This window comes from Carassius gibelio, chromosome B17 (genome assembly GCF_023724105.1).
Source record: "Carassius gibelio isolate Cgi1373 ecotype wild population from Czech Republic chromosome B17, carGib1.2-hapl.c, whole genome shotgun sequence".
Lineage (NCBI taxonomy): Eukaryota > Metazoa > Chordata > Actinopteri > Cypriniformes > Cyprinidae > Carassius > Carassius gibelio.
Window position 1 is genome coordinate 18845882 of NC_068412.1, and position 22176 is coordinate 18868057.

General features: G+C 38.8%; 1 protein-coding gene across 5 annotated transcripts in view; it reads right to left on the minus strand.

The window, feature by feature from the left end:
* Positions 1-22176, minus strand: part of birc6 (baculoviral IAP repeat containing 6) — an 84875-nt gene that overhangs the window by 61761 nt on the left and 938 nt on the right. For 3 of the 5 annotated variants that reach the window (XM_052581360.1, XM_052581362.1, XM_052581359.1), the window contains exons 2-24: positions 19503-19684; positions 15836-15973; positions 11414-11607; positions 10523-10634; positions 9128-9210; positions 8786-9008; positions 8528-8697; positions 8374-8432; positions 6756-8252; positions 5164-5313; positions 4679-4904; positions 4263-4423; positions 4018-4149; positions 3781-3912; positions 3457-3623; positions 3062-3195; positions 1804-1965; positions 1584-1715; positions 1336-1433; positions 996-1143; positions 763-896; positions 521-667; positions 32-219 (exon numbers count right to left, since the gene is read on the minus strand). In XM_052581360.1, the coding sequence (XP_052437320.1) occupies positions 32-219; positions 521-667; positions 763-896; positions 996-1143; positions 1336-1433; positions 1584-1715; positions 1804-1965; positions 3062-3195; positions 3457-3623; positions 3781-3912; positions 4018-4149; positions 4263-4423; positions 4679-4904; positions 5164-5313; positions 6756-8252; positions 8374-8432; positions 8528-8697; positions 8786-9008; positions 9128-9210; positions 10523-10634; positions 11414-11607; positions 15836-15973; positions 19503-19684 (4769 nt within the window). The remainder of the gene's footprint in view (positions 1-31; positions 220-520; positions 668-762; positions 897-995; positions 1144-1335; positions 1434-1583; positions 1716-1803; positions 1966-3061; positions 3196-3456; positions 3624-3780; positions 3913-4017; positions 4150-4262; positions 4424-4678; positions 4905-5163; positions 5314-6755; positions 8253-8373; positions 8433-8527; positions 8698-8785; positions 9009-9127; positions 9211-10522; positions 10635-11413; positions 11608-15835; positions 15974-19502; positions 19685-22176) is intronic. The other 2 variants (XM_052581364.1, XM_052581361.1) reach the window with 1 other exon arrangement.

Genomic DNA, 22176 nt, shown 5'->3' on the forward strand with positions numbered 1-22176 from the left:
AAAATGAATGAAGAATGCATTCATGTATGACCTGCTGCTGGAGTTTTAGAAGCTGTTGCTGCTTCTCCTGAAGAACTTGAAGCTGCTGTTCGGCAGAAACCATTGCATGAGACAGGGACTGAAGGGCCACCTGTGCAGCTGAGCTAAGGGCCGTAGAAGCCTCACCAACGCTCCCAGCAGACAGCCCGGTCACTGTGGGCGTCACCCCAAAGGTGCTCACTGTAGAAGAACGTAAAGGGAAACAAGAACAGATTTTAGCGCTAAAGATACGTTCACCTTAACCAGTGCTCAGTTTTTGCTGATTTTGCAAAAGGTTACAGTTGCTCATACAAATTGTCAGAAGTTACTTGGTTGGCTGCTTGGTTTGAAAGTCACATCGATGTGAGCTGTGCCTCATGCTACACTTTTGACAAAACTTCATGTAGTGTGACCACACCTTAAAGATGAGGTCCGCGATGACGCGGTTGGTGGCAAAAGAAACAAGATGCGAAAGAGAGGAAAAGGAAAGTAGGTTATGTACCGGTGAACATACTTGCATCATCCCTCTCCACCCTGGTGCCATCACTGGTGGAGATGCAAGTAAAGTGTAGGGGTTCGACCTCCAGCAGGCCGGTCAAAGCTGTAAAACTGCCCTCTGCGGCCCCGCTGCTGTTCACCTTTCCATTACCTGACATTAGACACAACAACCATTACATGTTTGTCTTTCCTATTTGGATTTTTACTGATGAATGTAAGTGCTTGAGGAAGAATGTATTTACACACCTGAGAGAATATCGGACAAGTCGATCTCATCCGACTGGACCCCAATGCTGCTGCTAAAGGCATTCTTACAGGAAGACCCGCTCACCTCCAGGTCAAACAGTACTGGGTCAAAAGGAGACCCATACAGACCATATCTGAAAAGAGAGGACCATGACAAAACCATTTCACTTCCTTAAAACGATCACTTCGACATGCTTAGAAAAAGCTTTTTTGTTCTAGTATATAAAGCTGACCTGGTCTGCAACAGCGCCTCAAGTGGAGTCAGGCGGTCCTGCAGCTGCCGGGAGACAGCAGTGAGCAGAGAGGCGCAAGCGGTACTGCACCCGGCCAGGTCCTCATCTTTCACATAATTTAACAGGACAAAGTACCAGAAGACAGATCCTGAAAAACAGAGAAAGACAGTTACATAGGCATAAAATAAGTGCATATTTATTTCTGCAAAAAAAACTTTGAACAGTAGTATAGTTTAATAAATAGCTTATGTTTTTGAATGAAACTGTCTTTTCACTATGACAAAATTAATTGGCACTATACATGTTCAACATTTCTAATAAAAAAAACTATAATAATTACCTCCTGTGGCAGCAGCAGGCAAATAAGGCATATTATCCAGAAGAGCTTTAAACAGAGCCTGGCCAAAACCCTGCTGACCAGGGTCTCCTTTACCGGTACTGAAACATCAGACACACATACATCCATTAGACTTAGTGAACAAGGCATCACTGTATCTGAACATGTTAACTGGACCGTCTGGTTCATTAGTTCTGCAATGAGACTACAAGACTGAAGATCAGAAAAATACAGTGAGGTTGCAAACTCACCTAATACAAAGTGCAAGAAAGCGAGAGCATTTGTGAGCTATACTGCGTCCAGCCTCAAAGAAACACGCCCTGATGATTTCCGTCAGCCGTCTCCTAGTTTTAGTCAAAAGCCCCTCCTTCCCCTCTCTCAAACTAAAGGAGGAGGTATTATAAAATTCATTAAAAGAGGCAAGAGATAAAATCGAGAGACTAAAAATACTAGCTCACTGTGGCACCTCACCTGCAGGATCCGTTGGAGTAGACCCCTGCCAGCCAGCAGAGAACGTCCAAAATAAGACTCTGACAGTGTTCTGAGCTCTGCCCGTCTTCTCCGTGCTTACACAAACCTCTTAGCAGCTTTTCATGGAGCTCAGGAAACTGAAGCATTGCACAGCGTTGCACTCTGGGAAATAAAAGCAGACAGAGCACATTCAGACAATGGACTGGATATTGTATTCTTTAAAATGCCTCACTAAAACAAGGTGATTCCTTTCTTAATGTGGAACCTAATACATGCATTGCATACACTACCATTCAAACTTTTGAGTGTATAATTGTTTACATATTACATGTGTGTGTACTGTGTATATTCATTATGTATATATAAATACACACTTTTTTAAGATTTGTACACACACACACACACACACACACACACACACAGATATTATATATATATATATATATATATATATATATATATATATATATATATATATATATATATATATATATATATATATATATATATATATATATATATATATATATATATATATATATATATATATATATATATATATATATATATATATAGTATAATATATGTTCCTGTAGCTCAACTTGTAGAGCATTGCGTTAGCAAGCCCAAGGCTGGGGGTTCGAATCCCAGGGAACACATTATAGTAGAAATTTGTTAGCCTGAATGCACTGTATGTTGCTTTGAATAAAAGCGTCTGCTAAATGATCAAATATTTAATACAAAAATCTGACACATGTTCCCTTAACTTGTATGTGTACATAAACATACACGGTACACACACATATTGTATGTAAACAAACTTTCAGTTTGAATGCGATTAATCACAATTAAATGATTTTGCAGCCCTAGATCAAATCTGAAAACAGAGATAGTTGTTACAAAAAAAATTACATTTCAAAGAAATTCTGTTCTTTTGAACGTTCTATTCATCAAATAACTCTGAAAAGTGACCACAAAAATATTAAGCAGCACAACTGTTTTCAACATTGATAACAATAAGAAACATTTGAATCAAATCAGCATATTAGAATGTTTTCTGAAGAATCATGTTCAAATTCTGATTAGCCTTCATAGTAATGAATTATATATGAATATATATTAAAATAAAATAAAAAGCTATTTTTAATATATCAGAATTTCACAGTTTTACTTTTTTTTGATTAAACAAATGCAGCTTTGGGGAGCATAAATCCAAACATATGAATGGCAGTGTATAGTGCATACATCTATCTCTTACCGTTCTTTGGGTACAGACGTTTTCTTAAACCTCCTAATTGTGACAGACACTTCCTGGAGCAAGTCACAGCCCCGCAGGTTATCAGGCTTTTTAGGGGCAGACTGAGGGTCTGCTTTAGAAGTGGAGGCCTTTTCCTGAAAAGCAGCGAGATGTTATGAAAATGAAAGCTGCCATGTTGGACATCATTTGGCCTTTACCTCTATGCAAAGAGAACAAATCAAGTGAAGAGTTCTTTCTTTTATGAAGCAATGCAGCTTTACAGCCACTAGAGGGGTCTGTATAGCAGTTAGACAACTGAAGATCAGCCCCAAACCAGCATTCAAAGCTATGAGGTCAGTTTTGAAACGGCTTGAATGAACACAAAGGATTAAAAAAAAATTGTGTTTGTACTGTACCTTGGTGGCCTGAGCCCTCTGCAGCAGGGATGAGAGCGAGTGAGCTTTACTACTGTGAGGTTTGGCTGAGGGCATCCTCACCACTGGCCTCAAGCTCTCATCCAGACCCTTGTCATTCGCTGCCTTAATGTGCACCAAGAACGAACGATACTTCCCCCCTGCCATGCCTAGAAAGGGGAATGAAAGGACAATTTGTGTTGCATATTCACACAAGTTAAACACTGCAGTTCTGTACAGTTTTTTTTTTTGTTAAATCTTCTGGCATATTGCAGGATGGGAGGAAGTGGCTGCTTTAAATGGCTTGTGATGACTTTTCGGGCGAACCTTTGAGGAGTTTGGGACTTGTAAGGCTAAGCATCCCTGCGTGTCCAGAAAGATCCAGTCCACTGGACAACCACACGGGCCCACACAGGATATCATCTTTGTGCTCCTGCAGGAACGGACAGAGCCTGGAGCCTGAGACAGACACAGATGTAATATTAAAGAACATGTGACAGACGTTAGCATAACAAGTGGACGTTTTCAGGTGGTCAAGACGGCTTAATCATCTGGACTCTTTACCTGGCGACTCCTCGATGTCCATGAACTGGATGTCCTCTGAGAAATCATGCAGATGTGGCTGTCCGTTCTTCTCTCCATTTGAGTGCAAGGCATGAGACAATGGGAAAACAATCTGCCTGTCCACTGCTGTCTCTGCAGGTACAAAGTTTTACACAACAAAAGATTAATTTAGGGAATAAAATCAAACTATCAAACTAAAAGATCGAACTATTCTACAGCATGTTTTCTGGTTATTGGAGACTCACCGTTCACTTTGCCTAGGCCTGGTGCTTTGTTCTTCAGCAGTGTGACCTGGATTTGTGGGATGTTAGTAATACTGCTGTTTAGCACAAACTTGAAGTCCACATGTCCAACCATGCAGGCTTTGGGTAAGACAAGCTCAAACACATGTTCATCCCAGCTGGAGCTAAGAGAGAAAGATATTACACATAACATGAAAAAAAGGAGGGAAATGTCTACAGAAACATCAGTTTTAAATCCGTTTTTGGCAAACAGATTTGAGGACCAGAAAGAACTGTTGTATAAATAAATGTGCATGTGTCTGATTTTAACTACACATGCTTTCTTATACACATAATCACGTGTTTTAAGGTCAAAAAAGTACTTTGAGGGCAGGTGCATGTTGTATGAGGAAGAGTGTGGTTTGTTTGTGAATGCACACCTGTCGCTCTGTAGCTTCCAAGTGCGTGTGTGTTGCGCGGCGTCGCCGTGGTGCTGCTGGTGAAGGTGTTGTGGATGCCGCCGTTGTTGCTGTTCCTGCTGCACCTCCGCCCAGCAAGGGGGCACTGTTGCGGAGAAGCGTGGCGTCAGCGTTTCAAAACGTGTTAGTTCCACCAGAGAAGAAAGTGTCTCTACGGTCAATGGCTGGTCCACCAGGAGGTCAACTCCTGCCAAAAGACACACAGCTTATAATACAAACAACAATCATTTGATTTTCACAGAGAGAGAAATACAACATCAGATGATCAATTTTCCTGAAAGCACACTGAGCATTAGCTGCTTTAAACAGACAAATTTCAATTCAACAGGGCAAATTGATTTCTGATGTGAGGTAGATGAAGGGGCAAACTAAATAAACTATCTGAACCTCCTGCACCATGTTAAACAGAGAAACACAAGTTTAATATGCCTCCATGTGTCACTCACCTTGGATACCTGGGCTCGAAGGATTTGATGTGGGTTTTGCTCCGTCCAGTAATTGCTCTGCCCTATTAGACATGGGGCCGTCGACAAAAATGTCGGCGTCATCGATATCATCACACACACCTCCAATTTGAAGGAAATGAAGTTCTCCACCTTCATACAGGGAAAAAAGAAACTTGTGTGACCAAGTGCTCAAGCTTTTTATAGTAAACCATGAATAGCATAACTGCATGTAAAATGTTCACTGCAAGTAAAAATATCAAATCTAAACTAGAAAGTATAACACTTTCTAAATTTTCTGCGGAAAATGGGGTTTTCTTGTGCAAAAATTCTTAGACGATATTCTGGTCAGATAGAAGTCAATAGAGTATCTATGATAATCTGAATATTCTATATATTAATTAGTTATTGCCTTCAATGAAAGTGTGCAAGTGTTTTATCATCCATCAGGTGAACACTAAACAGTCAGATAGCTTTATATATATATATATATATATATATATATAAAAAAAAAATAGTAGTACTGGCAAACCTCTTCAACAAACCACACAATTTATATGTATACAAGGAAGGTATGCGGATTATACATAGGGTTACAGGCTTGTTCAACTAACTAACTGCGAGTATATCTAACAGTAATTTTATTCTTAAAAGGGTCATATGATGAATTTTCCCTTCTCACTTTTCAGAATGTTGAGCTTTGTAAAAATTGACGCGTTTCAGAAAGGCGCGGCATATAAGAGAAACAATGATGTACAGTATGTGGAATATAATGTTTTTTTTTTAACCTTAAATACATTTAATTACATCAAATCCACCAAATAATGTTCTTTTTAGCAACATCATATGAACCCTTTAATCAAACTACTCATTAATACAGTGAGGGACAGCAAGAAAACCGAAACTGAAAGCCAGGGATGGAAGTCCCTGTTCTATCTTATTCTAATACATGTACAGATGTGATAAAGTCTTCTTGAGGAGCATATCAGCATATTAAAATGATTTCTGAATGATCGTGTGACACTGAAGACGGGGTAAGAGCTGCTGAAAATCCAGCTTTGCCATCATAGGAATATATTACATTTATGCATACTCAAAAACACAATAGCAAAGCAGGCATTAACTGACCAAAGCAACAGATTTATAAACTGTACTTAATTGTTTAATTCAGCCAATCAAAAGAGCAATACATATAATTAAACCAGTCCAATGCACAAAAAATTCACCCAACCCTTGACTCACCAAGGTCACTTCTCATGAATGTAAGCAACTTGGTTTGGAGAAGTTGTGGCCCTAGTGGTTACAGAGTTTAAAGTCGTGGTCTAGTGGTTAGAGAGTTTGACCGAACCCCAACTACTCCCCGGCCGCCGCAGCATAAACGGCTGCCCACTGCTGCAGTGTGTGTTCACGGTGTGTGTGTGTGGTTACTGCTCTGTGTGTGCACTTTGGATGGGTTAAATGCAGAGCATGAATTCTGAGTATGGGTCATCATACTTTGCTGTATGTCAAAGAAATGGTGGACTTCCACACCTCATATGCCCTTGTTAGTGAACAAGACACGAAGAAGCCGGTTATAAAGCATCTGTGTTGCTTACCTTTTGTGCAGGCACATAGCCGGTCGGTGCCTGAGCAGTAGGTTACAGAGACGAAGGGGTCCATCTCCTCTGTCCCATCTTTCTTGGGTGGCTCCACCTTGGCCATCACCTCAAGGGTGGACAAGTCTAAAATCATGATGTAACCTGCCTGCGTAGTCACCACCAGGTGTCCAAGTCCAGTCACCTCTCCTCTCTTTTCCTTCCCAATGGCAGTTACCATGCTTGGGCCCGCTGCCACTGCAGACGCAACGGTCCCTGTGCCATTTTTGAGTCCTGAAGGTGTAGACTCCTCTGAAGTTTCCTCTCCGTCATCTTCTCTGCTATCCAGCACATCTGGCGGCAGGAGGAGGAGAGATGTGATGGCATCCCGTGGGTCACGAATCTGCTGGACCTTCACCGGTTCCTCCTCCAGGGTTACGATGCGGGTGGAGTAATTCAACTTGTAGAGCGCAAGGTATCCGCCACCGCCACCACTACCCCCTAGAGGTCTGGAAGTATGGGGCTGTTGCTGGTCATGAGGGGGCAGGATGAGAGGGGTCTGTGGAGGAGAGGTGCCCGAGTGGGCATCATGGCCATTGGCCAATGTCTGTCCTTTGCGATGGCCACAGAGAGCCGAATGCAGACGGTTGAGGGTGTTTAACACTTCCACCTGATTGATAGCGCTAAGGGACTCTACGGAGCATGGCTGAAGACCGACTAACAAGTGTAATCCATCACTGCAGGGCGTGATTGAGTCAACGTAAAGGTTCTCTTCCTCTAATGCTTTTGGCAACCGCAAGCACTGCACCAGAGAGCCCGGCCGCGGAGCCAGAGAGCTCCACTTTTCCCCATCCAAAGGTCCGAGCCCAGACGCCGCATCCGCGAACTGCTGGATGTACGTGATGGGAGGGTCCTGCAGCAGCAGCTGCTCGTGTGTGTCAAACTCCATCTCGATAATCTGTGGGACAGTAAAGCCCTCCTCATGAAGCCCTTTGCTCATCAGGTTGTTCATCTGGGTGAACACCTTCCCTGAAGACTTCTCATCTGCTTCCTTGATGCTGTACAGGAGTAGTACAGGCATAGTCCTTTGCACAGGGGCAGGTAGTGGTAGGTTCGGGGAGCCCAGGTCTGTGGGGGGACTACAGGTCTCAATCTCCATGGGACCCTGGTCTGTTGCAAGCCCCTCAGAGGCAGCAGTCCTTACTGGGCTATCCATGGAGCGCCGAGATGGAGGGGGACCTAGTGGAGAACTAGCTGCTGACCGGTAGCTTAGCAGTCCTCCGGCCAGCAGACAGGGGAAGGGAATGTTGTGGTGCTCAGCCAGCCTCTCCTTAGCCTTGTCAGCTTTTGGGGGACCCAGTGAGAGCGGAGGGTTGGCGCCCAGCTCTTCCAGGTCTTTAACTGTGTCCTCCAGCACACTGGCCACCACCTCCCACTGCAACTTCTCAGGCTGCTGTAGGACACTGAGAGCGGTGACTCCCAAACTCACCTCCATTGTCTCTTTCTGACCCAATGGGCCTACACAAATGGAAAGCAGGAAAACAAAAAAAGGGGGTGTTTGGTGACAACGTTGAGTGCAGATACAGTATGTTGAAAAAACATTGTCAATACATGAAAACCAATGTCCAAGTGCTTTTACCTGTGACCGACTCTGATCTGGAATGCTCTTCACTGTCCGAGTCCTCTATCTGGTCATCACTAGGTACAAAAACACAGGACATGTTCAATACATATAACAACAGAGTAAGACATCTTAAAAAAAAAACTTAAGTATGTAAATGTAGGTTCAAAACCTGTCTCCCTCTAGTTTGGGTAAGTCAGAGCAGCAGGTGGCCTCTTCTAGCCAGGAGAGCGTGGGTCTTCGTGATTCTGTGCCTGTGAGACTCTGCTGCTCACTGCCGGACAGGATCAGCTGCCTCAGGATGGCTGGGTCATATGGGTTCACCTCAAACTTTAAATGCACCTGAACAGTTGAGAAAAACATGGAGGTTTAGGTGTACTGAGCCATTCTCATCCACTTTAGAAATGAACAAAAGAGATTAATAACAAACCTTCATAAGCTTTGAAACATCCCAGATGCAAATCTTCCCCCTTTTGGTTGCGGTAGCAAGGAAATGAGGGCAGCTTCCGAACCCATAGCACACGATTTTATCCGAACCATCTGCACTGGGAAACTGAGCTGGGCTGGTGGCCAAAGTGACGGACAGCGGAACATTTTGTGTGTGCTCGCCTTTCACAAACGGACAGTTGGGAGAATGGCGCTCATGCTCAGACCTAAAAAGGTATCGAAGGTTTTATTAGGATGGTCACAAAGAGGATTTTTCTCAGCTCTTGGCCCTTGTTATGGTTCATGTTTGAGTGTGACATTGTAGTTTAAGTGGGGTGCTTCTCACCAGGGCTCATCTGTAGGTTCCCAGCAAACTAAACACACACTGCAGGTGAAGCACATTGCCCGGTCATCACCTGTGGATGCAGGCTAGAAGGAAGAAGACCGTTGTTAGCATCATCAATAGTTCAAAGACACATTTAAAGACCTAATACAAGGGGACAAACACAACACATTATAGCACCAAAATGAGTGCTTTGGAAACATGTTGTGACATTTTGAACCTAATTTATAACCTAAGATAACTGCTAATCTGATCTGCTCTTCAGCATGTAGGGCCCTTTGATTTCCACAACATGGTTAACATGGACGGAATCCAGTCATAAAAATCTATTTACTGTATAAAGCGGAATGTAAATGTAATTTGCCAAATTTGGATGGATACATCAAAAGTAGGTCAGTACAGTTATGGTCATTTGCAGTCAGTCGCAAACATGAGGTGAGGTGCGAGCGGGCATGTATGTGGGAATGGCATGTCACGCGTGCTATTATAGCCTACTGCCTGTGAACCTTAAAATGCATATTTTAAATAAATATTATATAATTATATATATATATATATATATATATATATATATATATATATATATATATATATATATATATATATATATATATATATATATTTTATATACAATTATTATTTTTTTCTTTTGATTAAACATGCTTTTCAAAATTTTACTTTTATAAAATGTTTTATAAACTGCTGTTTAATATTGTAGCAGGTTTCATGATTTCATTTAATTAGACTGACTAGACTAGACTGTTAACCTTAAAGAAACTTCAGTTCATGATTAATCACGTTTTCCCATTTCACTCTTTATTTCTTTAACTAACAGAATGTCCCTTTTGCTGTGGCATCACCCTTTCATCTGCAACACAGAGGCACTATTCTCCCTTCATTTCGTTCGGTTGGCATGACAACAGGGAACATGGGTGAGAGAAGTAGTGTGGTCTCTTTGGTTACCAGCACAGCTCAACCCTCCTTGGCACCAATGTATCAGTGCATAATCGGGAATTCCCTGATTTTACAATAAAACCGAAAGCAAAACATTCATAAAATGGTCTTTGAACTCATAATAGACACCTCAAACATTACCTGACGGTACTGTCCTGTATTTATCTCTTTTTATATACCCTGAACAATAAGAAAATACAATTCATTCAACTTGTTGACCCAGTTTTAGTTTTGTGCTCAAAATGATTTCACTTTCAATAGTGATACAAGCAGACTTTCACAATCAGTCAGTGACCATCAAGAGGACTCATTCAAATAGTGAAAAAAGAAACCAAAGATAATACATACCACACAAAAAGAAAAACGAATAGGACCTGAGCAGGGGAAAAATTGAAAGTTGACAGTAAATCTGAAAAGAATCACTGCCATGGCAATGACACAAACCTGGTGATAAAAGCCTGCCTGGGCCATGGGATCAGGCTGAGCCCACCTGTAGCCAGTATGAGGCCAGGATGTGAACGTCTCTCTCCTGTTAGCTTCACTGTACATCAAAGACCTGTAAACATCACACATACACTCTTAAGTCAAAAAAATTTATCTTTAGTGGTGAAGAAGCACAAACAGCACTTTAAATCATTCTACATCCTCAAATCCACTTATTTCTGTAGGAAATATGAGCGGTGCTTGTCCATGCTGTCACCATATAAAGGTGTGCAGGGTGGTTTCCAGTGTGTTTTATGTGCGACACTGCCGACACAAGGTGACAACACAGTCGGCTTTCATCACCACTAGTTCTTTGAAGTCGGCTTGGTTTGTCCTGGCCTTAAGAGGTTTCAGAGCAAGTTGGTCTAAAACCAGCTTATACTGAAACTAGACAGGAATGTTAGTAGATTAGCATCAGTAGAGTTGAACTTGAAAATGGTGCATTGACATCTTTCTGTGGTTGAGACAACATACTTTCTAATGTTCATTCATATTTATTTCATGCTGTAACTAGTAGTAAGAGATCAGTTCACATGCCGCTTGAACAGACACATTAAAGAGCCACAAAACTGTATTGTTTGAAAAAAAAATTTTTTTCTTTTTTAAATGACAAAATTTTTATGCTTTGACTTTGTTTCATACAAAAAGTAAGGCCGTTGTCAATGTCCTCTTTGCTCTGTGATGTATTTTTCACTGCACCATGGCTTTCTGGACATAGCAATAGTAGCTAAAAGGGGTGGGTCTTTGCGAAGGGTCAATTCTCAAGCTGAGAAACATTTACAATTCTGAATGCTTTTATGATATCACAAATAATCTGACAAACACTGAAGTGACCCTATCCTGTGCATTTACCTGTCTACAGAGCGGCCGGGTCCGATACCCAACTCTGGCCTGCCGCTCGGTAAGAGGTAGGAGAGTCTGTCCATGACTGAAGAGGCGACCGACAGTGCTGCGACATTCTGATTCAATTTTTTCAACTCGTTTACGATGGCACTGGTTACCACCTTCAGCACGTGATGAGGGAGATGGAAGGTCACAGTCGCCCACTGGAAAGTTAGAAAGATGGAGGGCGTCATTACATTTAAACAGCATTTACATGCAAGATGGTGTATATAATAGGCCTACATCTTTTTTAGGAGCTTTTAACAGCTGCAAAGACTTTAGGATCTGCCTAATTTCAGGACAAAGTGTTTAAATATTTCTAAACTGAGATGTCTGAACAAGTCTGAACAAGCTTGTTCACAACAATCCTGGCTTATTTGAACTTTCACTCTCATTTAAACCTAGAAAAAGCTCCAGTGTTCAAACATGAAAAAACATGATACACAATCTGTGCACTTTCCAGGCACCAAGGGCCTGGAGAGCTCCAGAACCCAGTGCAGTGGCCTGACAGGGGTCAATGGAAAGCGGCGTGAGAAATCCATCACCGTAGCTGACGCTCATTGTTACAGCAGTGCGATCTGGATGTCCGCCAAATCACAGAAAAAAGGGTGCTTGGATGACTACACAAGGTAACGCTGCACTTACTTTTTTTTTTTTTTTTTACCACATGAGGTTTATACTGTGGTCCACTGCGAAACTGCATGAAGAGGACTGCAGTAATATGCTGATGGCTTGGAGGACACAGGGGAGAAACATGCCGTCATTATTAACTGCAGAGGCCCATTTATTTTAAGACTCAGAAAGAAAGTGCTGATCTAGGATCAGTTCCCTTCCTCCTCCTAGATGAATATGACTTATGCGTAGATGAGGGAAAACAGTTCCTAGATCAGCCTATATGGGGGATCCATATAAACACACCATTTAAAAACAGGAGCGGCAGACTCCCAGTGCAATAACCAATGCTCTTGTTTTCTCATTACAAATATGCAATCTGTATGTACTATACACCAAAGACTAAAGAAATGTGTGTTTTCTGTACACATGCTTGCATCTGATAGAGACTGCAGCAATAAGAGCTCAAAAATGTAAGACTTTAAAATCTTAATATTACATTGTATTATTTTTTATTTATTTTACTCATTTATTTTTTATATATTAATTTATGCTTTTAGGGTTTTTTTTGGTAATTTTTTACATTTGTTGTATTTTGGTTATTGTACATAATTTTATTATATAACCACTTTATTCGTATTGTGTTTTGTCTTTATTTTACAATTATTTTGATATTTGTTGTACACTGTTTATTGGTATTTTATTACTTGCACAACATTTTATTTTTTATGTTTTACTTAAACGTATGTAAAACAGTTATGCCAATAACTATACTGAGACCAAAAAATTCTTGCAAGGAAACAAAAATGGGGGGAAAAAAAGTGATCAATTTAGTAACTTTCTGCTGCATAGAGTACTACTGACACAACCTAAATCACAGTCACACCTAATCATGTGTTACTCTAAATGTAAGCGGAGTGTTTCTCTCTGCTCTTCACACTGCATTCTTACAGTAGCAGTCATGAAAGAATATGTATAAAGACAGAGGGATTCTTTAAAAGGACCTCAGTGCCCTCTGACAGGCTTCACCAGCACAGGTGCATTAGTGGGAGTCTTTGATCATCCTCCTGTTACTGCAGGGCTACAGATACACCTCAGAACACTGCAGCAATGCTGTTCAATACAGCCTGCGTGTGTCTCCACAGATAAGTCACTGTGAGCTATCGTCTCATGAATAATCTATACGCTGTAATGCTACAGGACTCAACTATTCTAGCTTCATAACAAACACACACACACATACGCGCGCACACTCAGTCAGACTGCATTACATCAGCAAACATGTCACCACACACACTGTGCAGCAAGGTTTTAATCCAACATTATGGGACCCACAAATTCAAGGAAAAGTAGCTTGCCAGACGCTCTGCAGCACTGAAACATGAAGCCAAATCCCAGCACTGCACAACAAAGAATGGATGAGCAATACTATACTACTAGCGTTTGTTTGTGAGAGATGGGGAACCAGTCCTGTGATTAAAGAACACTTTAAGTACGCATTCCAAAATCAAGCCAAAGTCACATCAGATCCAGCTATAAATTTCATTATATACATTTTATCAAACATTTAAAAAATTCTAGATAGGAAAAAATATATTTTCTATGGAAGTCTGTTTCTGCTTCAAAGTAAATCATTTAAGAAATGAAGTCACAATTGTTAGAAATTAAGCAACGATTGTAAGATATGAAGTTGTAATTGTTAAATATCTTTAAAAAAACAACAACTGTAAAATATGATTTCCCAAATGTATAAAATTGCTAAATATAATGCCCCAAAGATATCAAAAGAATTCAGAGAAATAAAATTGCTGTTGTAGCTATAAAGATGTAACGGAGATGTATATAGATGCATTGTAAGATCAACCCTCTACATTGTGAGTTAACCACTCGCGTATGAGACCAAATCTTCACTCTGGGCAACTAAATGATGTCTAAAATTAGCCAATGTAGAATAAATTCTCAGATTTTACTCGCCAGTGTGTGAGTTAAGAGGTTAAGTAGAAGTTTAGCACAGATATATGTTCACTCGCCGAACACTTTGATGGAGCGCTTCAGAGTTTCACTCTCCAAGTGATCTGTGCTGTTTTTCAGTTCATCTGAATGGATGTACAATGCACCCGTATTTGACGTACCATAAGATCTACTGTGAAGGGTGCACGACTCGCCATTGCTTTCTTTCACACACACGCAGAGAGAGAGAGAGAGAGAGAGAGAATTGACACGCTACATTTAAACAATATTCTTTGTTGTATTTTCCTGTCAAAATAACGGCATTTCTTTGGAATTCTTCAGCTTTTAAGAACTGCTGGGTTTTCTGGTAGTGGGCGGAGCTAATGTTAAAAAAAAGGCAAATTAATTGGCTGGCGCTCATTTATTATCATCCCTGTTTTGATTTCAGCAAATCAGTTCGAGCGAACGCACACAACCTGATTAAAATTCATGAATCCAGCAGTTCATTAATCCACAGTGTGTGTAACAGATCTTATTAGTAGAATCAGTAGTTTTATTTAATTTTTTTTATTATTAATTTTTTTTTTTTTTTTTTTTACAGAAACACTGAATGACCAAAAAAGCACCACCACCAGTCCAGTTAAAATGTTCAGTTAACCCTCTGGAGTTGATTCAAGCATATACGCGTTATGAGGCATTTTCTCCTGATAACCCAGAAAATAACTTAAATTACACTTTCAGATTTGATCGTACAGATAAGAGCAATACATCAATCGAATCTTTAAAGGGTCTACTTTTTTTGTATATAAACATAATAATAACAAAACTTTGTGCATTTCTAAAACAAAGATAACAAACAAGGTGTGCTGTCTGCAGCCTTTGTCTGCGCTGATCTTCATTTACAAACACATCATTAAAATTAACTTTAACTCAGTGAATACTCAACGAAGAGACATGAGAGAGATATTTATAGAAAGCCTGGAATGTTTGTGCTGATTACAATGATATTGGACTTTAGCCATTTAGATGTTTATAAGCAACTGAAAAAAGCACAAATGTAATTGTGCATGACAAAACTTTTCCAGGCCCCAAAAATACCCGTAGACCTCAGAGGATTAAATGACTAATATGCCCTCAAACATTGTTATCAAGTTTATTTCTAATTACTTTTAATTTAAAATTATTAATACTTGCTTATTATAATGCTTGACTGAGTGACACTTATGTCAAGAGTGTACTTTCAGATATTTCAAAAACTGTCATTTTACAAATATTTACTTTATATATATCAGGCTGGCTAGTAAACTAAAAAAACAAAAACAGTTTTAATTGTGAGCTATAAAGTCTAATTATTAGACATTTAAAAAAAAACACAGATATTAAGCAAGTTTTCAGATATAAAGCCAATTATGAGAAATATAGTCTCAACTGTTGCTATGAAGTAGAGGCCGATTGTGATCGGAGCACCCCTACTATGAAGATGTAATTGTGAGATATTAAGGTACAACTGTGAGCTATATTACCATAATTATTACAATTGTGAACCACATTGTTGCATTTCTTATACGTAAATTTACAATTACAAGAAATACAATTTCTTATTAATATCATAATTAAATCATGACATTTAAATTACTTCAATAACCATTTTAGCCATAAACAGGCATGACTCACAAAAAAATAGTCATTCAACCTTTAGTAGGCTAGATTGATTATTCATTACGCTATCTAGATTTCAACACTTGGCAACTCATTAAACATGAAACATTATAATGATAAGAACAGTAAGATGACTTCTGAATGATGCATCTTCCTTCCTGCTAGACAAACCTTTGCCACTTTGTGATTGGCCGCCGTCTCATCTGAGGTATTCTCCAGGCCTTCTTTCAGCTGGGTGAGAAAAAGATCATAACCCTCAGTGTTGGAAACATCCACCTTCTCCATACACGCATACAACATCTGCTGGGCCTGCAGGGAAACACAAGGAATAGTATTTCACGTATACAATCTATTCAAACCTCAAAGCAATTAGTCATCCATACATACATGCAAACATATACACAGAGCACACAAAAGCAAAAGTCCATCATAGTTAAAGCAACTGAACTGTGATGGCCTCATTGAGTCTGTATTTTCTCAGGTGGATATCAAATGATAGTGTTGAGGTGTTAAGCCATTAGAATGCTTCAGATTATTAAGGGATAAGGATCTCAAAGGACCAATAGAACAAGAGTGATTGTACTTTCTTCTGCAGGAAACATTACATATTACAGAACCAAAACAGTAAAGATGTTACACAAGATTACTATTTCAAAACCACTATTCCTTTAAAATTTCTATTCAGGCCGTCCTTAAAATATATATATATATTTTTAAAAGGGTCGGTAGGTAGGTCTATATATATATATATTTTTTTTCAAGTTAAAATGTAAAAAAAAAAAAAAAAAGTAAAATTTTGGTGATGGTGATTACGTAGGTACGAATTTAAACAAATTAGCATATCGTGACGTCACTGAATGTGTCTTTAACCCGTGCCTTCGGGTGCATCATTGCAAACCTCATTTTGATGCAGACTATATAGACCACAAACTAATTGAAATCTTTGTCAAAAGCATGTTCATTGCATGAATTTCAGGTGAGAAGAAAATAAATGAGGTACTTGGTAGCGCTGGGGGTGGTGTGTGGGTGTTTTCAAAATAAAGAATTTAATCATAAAATAGTTTTGCATTAATAAGTGCAGTTACTAATAATTTTCATGTTTATTTCATTTATTTTTACAGATTTGACAGTAAAGCACTAAGCTTGAGTTAAGATGCATACAAAATGTACTTTTATTAACAACAATAACAGGTGCAAAATCTAGTTTTTATATACAGAAAATGTATACATTCCACTCTCATTAAATGTACCATTATATTTTTAGCTTATGGAACTGACCTTCTTCAGTGATTATGTGTGATTTAGTAGCAAATTGAAGAAAAGTTTGTGTCTTTTCTAACTTCATACACAAAAAAGTGGTAAAATTCTGACATTTTATATTTTATAATAGTGATTTTATAATTTCAAAACGTATGTCAGAGTTGTTTATACAGAGATCTCTCAGTAACCTTATCATTGTGCGGTGAATTCAAATGCTTCTCACTGGATCTCGAAACACTGTTGCATCTGTGCAGTAACAGTGTTGCGAAATCAACTTTGGCTCCCGATTAAAGCTGTTGTGAGCTTGGACAAGTTTGTCTGTGTCACGGTCCAAGCTGATAAACGGTCTGTGTTTCGCTTTCATTTAGTTTGCCGTTTGATGAATTTCAAATGCAACAGGAATGGCAGAGATTATGAGTTGGGCAACGCGGTGGTCTCACCAGTGCGAATGCTCACAAAAATTAGTCGCACTGGCAAAAAAAATGGCCGCAGTCTGGAGCCCTGACTGCATCTCTTGGCTCCACCTAGAGATTTCCAAACTATTTATGATATTTTTGTGTGCCAAAACAATGGAGTTGTAACAACTCTTAAAAATTGCAGGACAGCAATGTAATTTTACATGAGTACAGATGTCAAACACCACTTCAGAGCTTAGAAAGACCAAATATAAAAGGTATGCCTCAATAAAACAGTCTCATAAGAGACTTTTTACCACGTCAAATCAGTACCATAAAAACAAGCTAATCACGACCAATATTATGCTATTAAAAATCCTATATAAACAGGTTTACTTCCAGCACTGCAGTGATGACTCATGTTTACACTTCAGTTATCACATTTCACTGTACATGTTTATGAATGGCCTTGCTGAACAACAAGTTGAGTCACATTACTCGTTCAGTCTGAGGCTAGGGAACTCCTAAAGTTAACTCGTGTGACCTAACAGAAAAGATTGGGCTCCCACGAGGAACAGCTCATGGCCTGCAATTGACCTCAGTGGCCTCTATAGTGTATTGGAAAATATAATTTCAAGACATATGTGCAAGTAGACCAGAATTGAATTGAATTTGCATTAGAAGAATGATACGCATGTCACTGCCATACTTTTATTTTTACTTTTTAATATATATATAATAATAAATAAATAACATTTGACACCTTAAGTATGCATAACTCGTGCAGTGCAATAACGATGTGATTTGCAGCTGTCGCACTTTTCGTGATGTCATCATAGCATTTTATTTAAAAAATGGAGTGCATCCTTGTGCTAAGTAGGCCTGCCCTCTACTATAGATTTTTCTAGGAAACTAATCACACCTTATATTAAATCGGTTAATATAATGATATATTAACCATACTTTAATATATAGGCAGGTGTATTAGGCTAGAACCTATTTCGTGCTCAAGCTCGCGCATAAAGCAATTGCCTCAAAGCACCGGCAAAATGATTATGAATGTTTCGGGGGAAAATAAGACATTTTAATTATTTATTAATAAACTAGTGCTTTCTGAATCAGTGTCGGGTTTAAACATGAGGTTGCAGAATGCCGGGGTTGACTCATCATCTCCATGTAGGCCTATGTGCCTTTAATAGAAATGCACCTTTTCATACGCACTACAAAATTAAAGAAAATTACAAAATCAATTTACTATTAATTGCAGGTGTCCAGACTGCGACCGACTAAATTTTTGGAGTGGTCTCACTGGCGTGACCATCGCGTTGTTCAATGCATAAAAGCTTATATGTGTTTACATATCAACAGTCAAAGATGACCTAATGAGCAAGCCCTGAAGGTTCGATCAACACAAAGCAGACCCTAAAATGCATGACAAATCAAGTCAATACCAAGCCTCAACATCCATAACTGCATCCAATTCAACAAGTCAAAAGACTAATCAAACATGTCCGATATGACCTTTGTTTTGACAAAAACAGACACAAAAAAAGTAATATGCGAGTTGCAGACTATCCCAGGTTATATGCTCATCAGTCTACAAAATCCATTGGTTCTCACACATAAGAGAACCGTATGTGACCAGGAAGTGGTGAGAGCCGGGAGGTTTGTTTTCAGAGTGTCCTAGGACACAATGGACCTGTCTGTCTGCATAGCACTCTTTGTCAGACTGGTTATGTGATCTCTATATCAACAAGAGCACTCAAAAAACTAGCATTTTGCAGAGTTGTAACCTACAACGTACACTAAGGAACTGCATGACAATAATTCCTGCCGTGCAGTGTTGGATGAGCCACAGAAACTTGTTATATGCTATACTTACTTGCCATCTGGCATGACAGACTTGCAAATGATACTTTTAACAAATATTTCAGAAATCATTCACATTTTAGATATGCATACCTTTAATTTCTTAGAACAAGATCAGTGATCAACTTATTTTTGCTTATTAACACAACTGCAAATTCTAAAGAAAATGGTTCTATGCAGTTTAAAATGCCGGAAGCATCACTGTTTAGGTTTGCACCCCACAACCACATCAGCTATTTACAGATAGTGGTCAGGTAAAGAATATGCTGTACATATTCAATCAATACACAAAATGTGCATGCAGGGATTCTTACCTCGGTAACGGGCAGCTCCAGCTGCACCACGTCTTCTGGCTTGGACACAGGGGCCTGGAGAGCCGTGTCCAAAAGAAGGATGCCATTCAAGTCCTTCCTACAGCCGACGGCGTAATCGTCCACAAACAGCACTTTATCCACGGCTGGGAAATACTGACACCTCACCCGTCCCCCAGGTTTAGCTGTCACATAACACACAGAGAAGGAGAGAGGGTGACCATTAGTGCTCAATGCCAATATTTAGATACTTTGCTACATCAATTTTAAATAATATTTTATTAAACAGTACTTATAATATATTAAGATATTATAAAAATACAAAATATATATATATTTATGCATGGCCTTGGGTGTATTATTGCTTTATATATATATATATATATATATATATATATATATATATATATATATATATATATATAAAGCAATAATACACCCAAGGCCATGCATAACTATTTATTAAAAAGTAATCGCAGTTTATCAAAAATACAGTATTATTGCAAAAAATTATTACAATATAAAATAACTATTTTCTATTTTAATTCATTTTAAAATGATATTAATTCCAATGATGTTTTGATCACATGATCCTTCAGAAATCTTTCTAGTATGCTGATTTGCTGCTCAAGAACAACATCTTTATGTAAAATGAAAATCTTTTGTAACTTGATAAATGTCTTCAGGGTAACTTGCCTCTTAAAAAAAAAAAAAACTACAAAAAAACCTGACCACAAACTTTCAGGCGGAGTGTTCAACTGAAATAGTTTCTTACAATAAACAAAAGATGAATGAATTCAAGTGAGAGCAAATAAAGAGATACTAAACTTGTTCTGAGCTACACCCTCGTTTGAACAAATCAGAACTGAAAAACAAACATCTAGAACATTCACCAACACCAATTGAAGAAAAGTGAGAAATGCTCCTGGCATCAGCATGTCATTCCAAAATATTCTGTTCCTTTTTAGAAAAAAATCTAAGCACCATTTAACATGAAAGATGTATGCAAAATGACTGAAATCTGGTTGGCAGAACCAAATTTTAAAAGCAGATTTGTTCAGTAACAATACAATGTGTTAAAACCTATTTTATACCTAAATTTGATACATTTGAATGCATTTTAAATCAAGCTTCTTAACATGAGAAAGAAAGGGCAACAGCCACCCTCCAAATCAGCTTAAGTAGTTGTGTTACACAAACAGGAGGGAAAAAAAAGAGAAAACCTCTCCAATCAATATTATCCAAACAAGCATGAGTTGACTGTTTTGCGCCAGCAACTCACTGCTAAATAACCTAATTGCATTTTTAAACCGACTAGTTAGTGAAGCCTGCCATCTGCAACCCAACAATATCAAACTATCACAAGTCTCTAAACGTAACCCAACCACACTAGCTTACTATCTTCACAAAGGTACAGACTTCTTGCTTCACACAGGGATTTTCAACAAAGAATCATATGTGCTACAGTGTCACTGTGTGAGTCCGATCATTCCTTGCATTTCATATAAACAAGCATGCTTTAACTCAAAAATGGTGAGGGTTACAGAACAGCACATCTCCGTTAATGTAATTCCAACCGCCGCTTTGCTAAGGACATGAATGAAATTCAACTCCTTATACTGGCCTTTCATATTATTCCTGGACTATATCTCAAATTCACAACATTTAGTTTAAATACTTTCAATCTGGTCCTGGAGTTTGCCTGGAAAGTGGCTTACAGCTACATTCACAAATGTTCATACACCTTCATTAACACACATTTGACAGAAGACCTTCAAAGATATGTCACTGCGGTGCAAAGGCACTTGTTTACATCTTTTAGTGTCCAGTTGTCCTTTCTTCAAAGCATTTGGGCTTGCGGTGTCATTTTATGACAGTTAATGAGCTAGAAGTTTCATAAGTATAATGACACAAACTAGGAGACTGAAGAAATGTCTAAAAGAGTGCCCGTTTAACTCATTTGCATAGTGAATATTACTGCTTCAGGCAACAATACACAACTCCAGTGTAATTATTTATGCCTTTCATTAAAATATCCCAGCCTTTAACATACAGAAAAATTTATAAAAAAACACTCAGCATAGACTGACAAGGTCAACAATGTACATATTAACACCGCCACAAAAACTAATTATTCCATTCAAAATTACATGTTTAACAGCAAACCGGCAGAGAAAGCACCCAAACCAAATATAGTAACATAAAATGTATACAAATTAATATAACATGTATACTTTACGCAACTGTAGAGATAGCTGTCACCTGTCAGGGTTGGCATAAACATGAGTAGTGTGACTGATCCGTAGCAGACAGGCTAGGCTATCGCTAGGCTAACGTTAGCATGATTAGCTAAACCTCTTGTCAGCTAATTTAGAGTCAAAAATCAAAAAGAGTTTACTGTAAAAGCCAAAACCTGTATTAAGATTGACTCTATATCACTGACATGTATTGAGATACTGGTTAAATGTCACTGACACCGAGTACGAAAAGGACACACTAATAAGAGCTGATATTTGCGGTTTAGATTAGCTTTAGTACCGCTTTACCCTGATATCGCATTCGATTTTAGGTCGAGTTTTGGTTTAGCTTTATTTGACTTATAAAGACAAGGAGTGGTGTGAAATGTAAGTAAGCAGTACTGATATGTACATAAACGGTGTGTTCGCAAATAACGTGG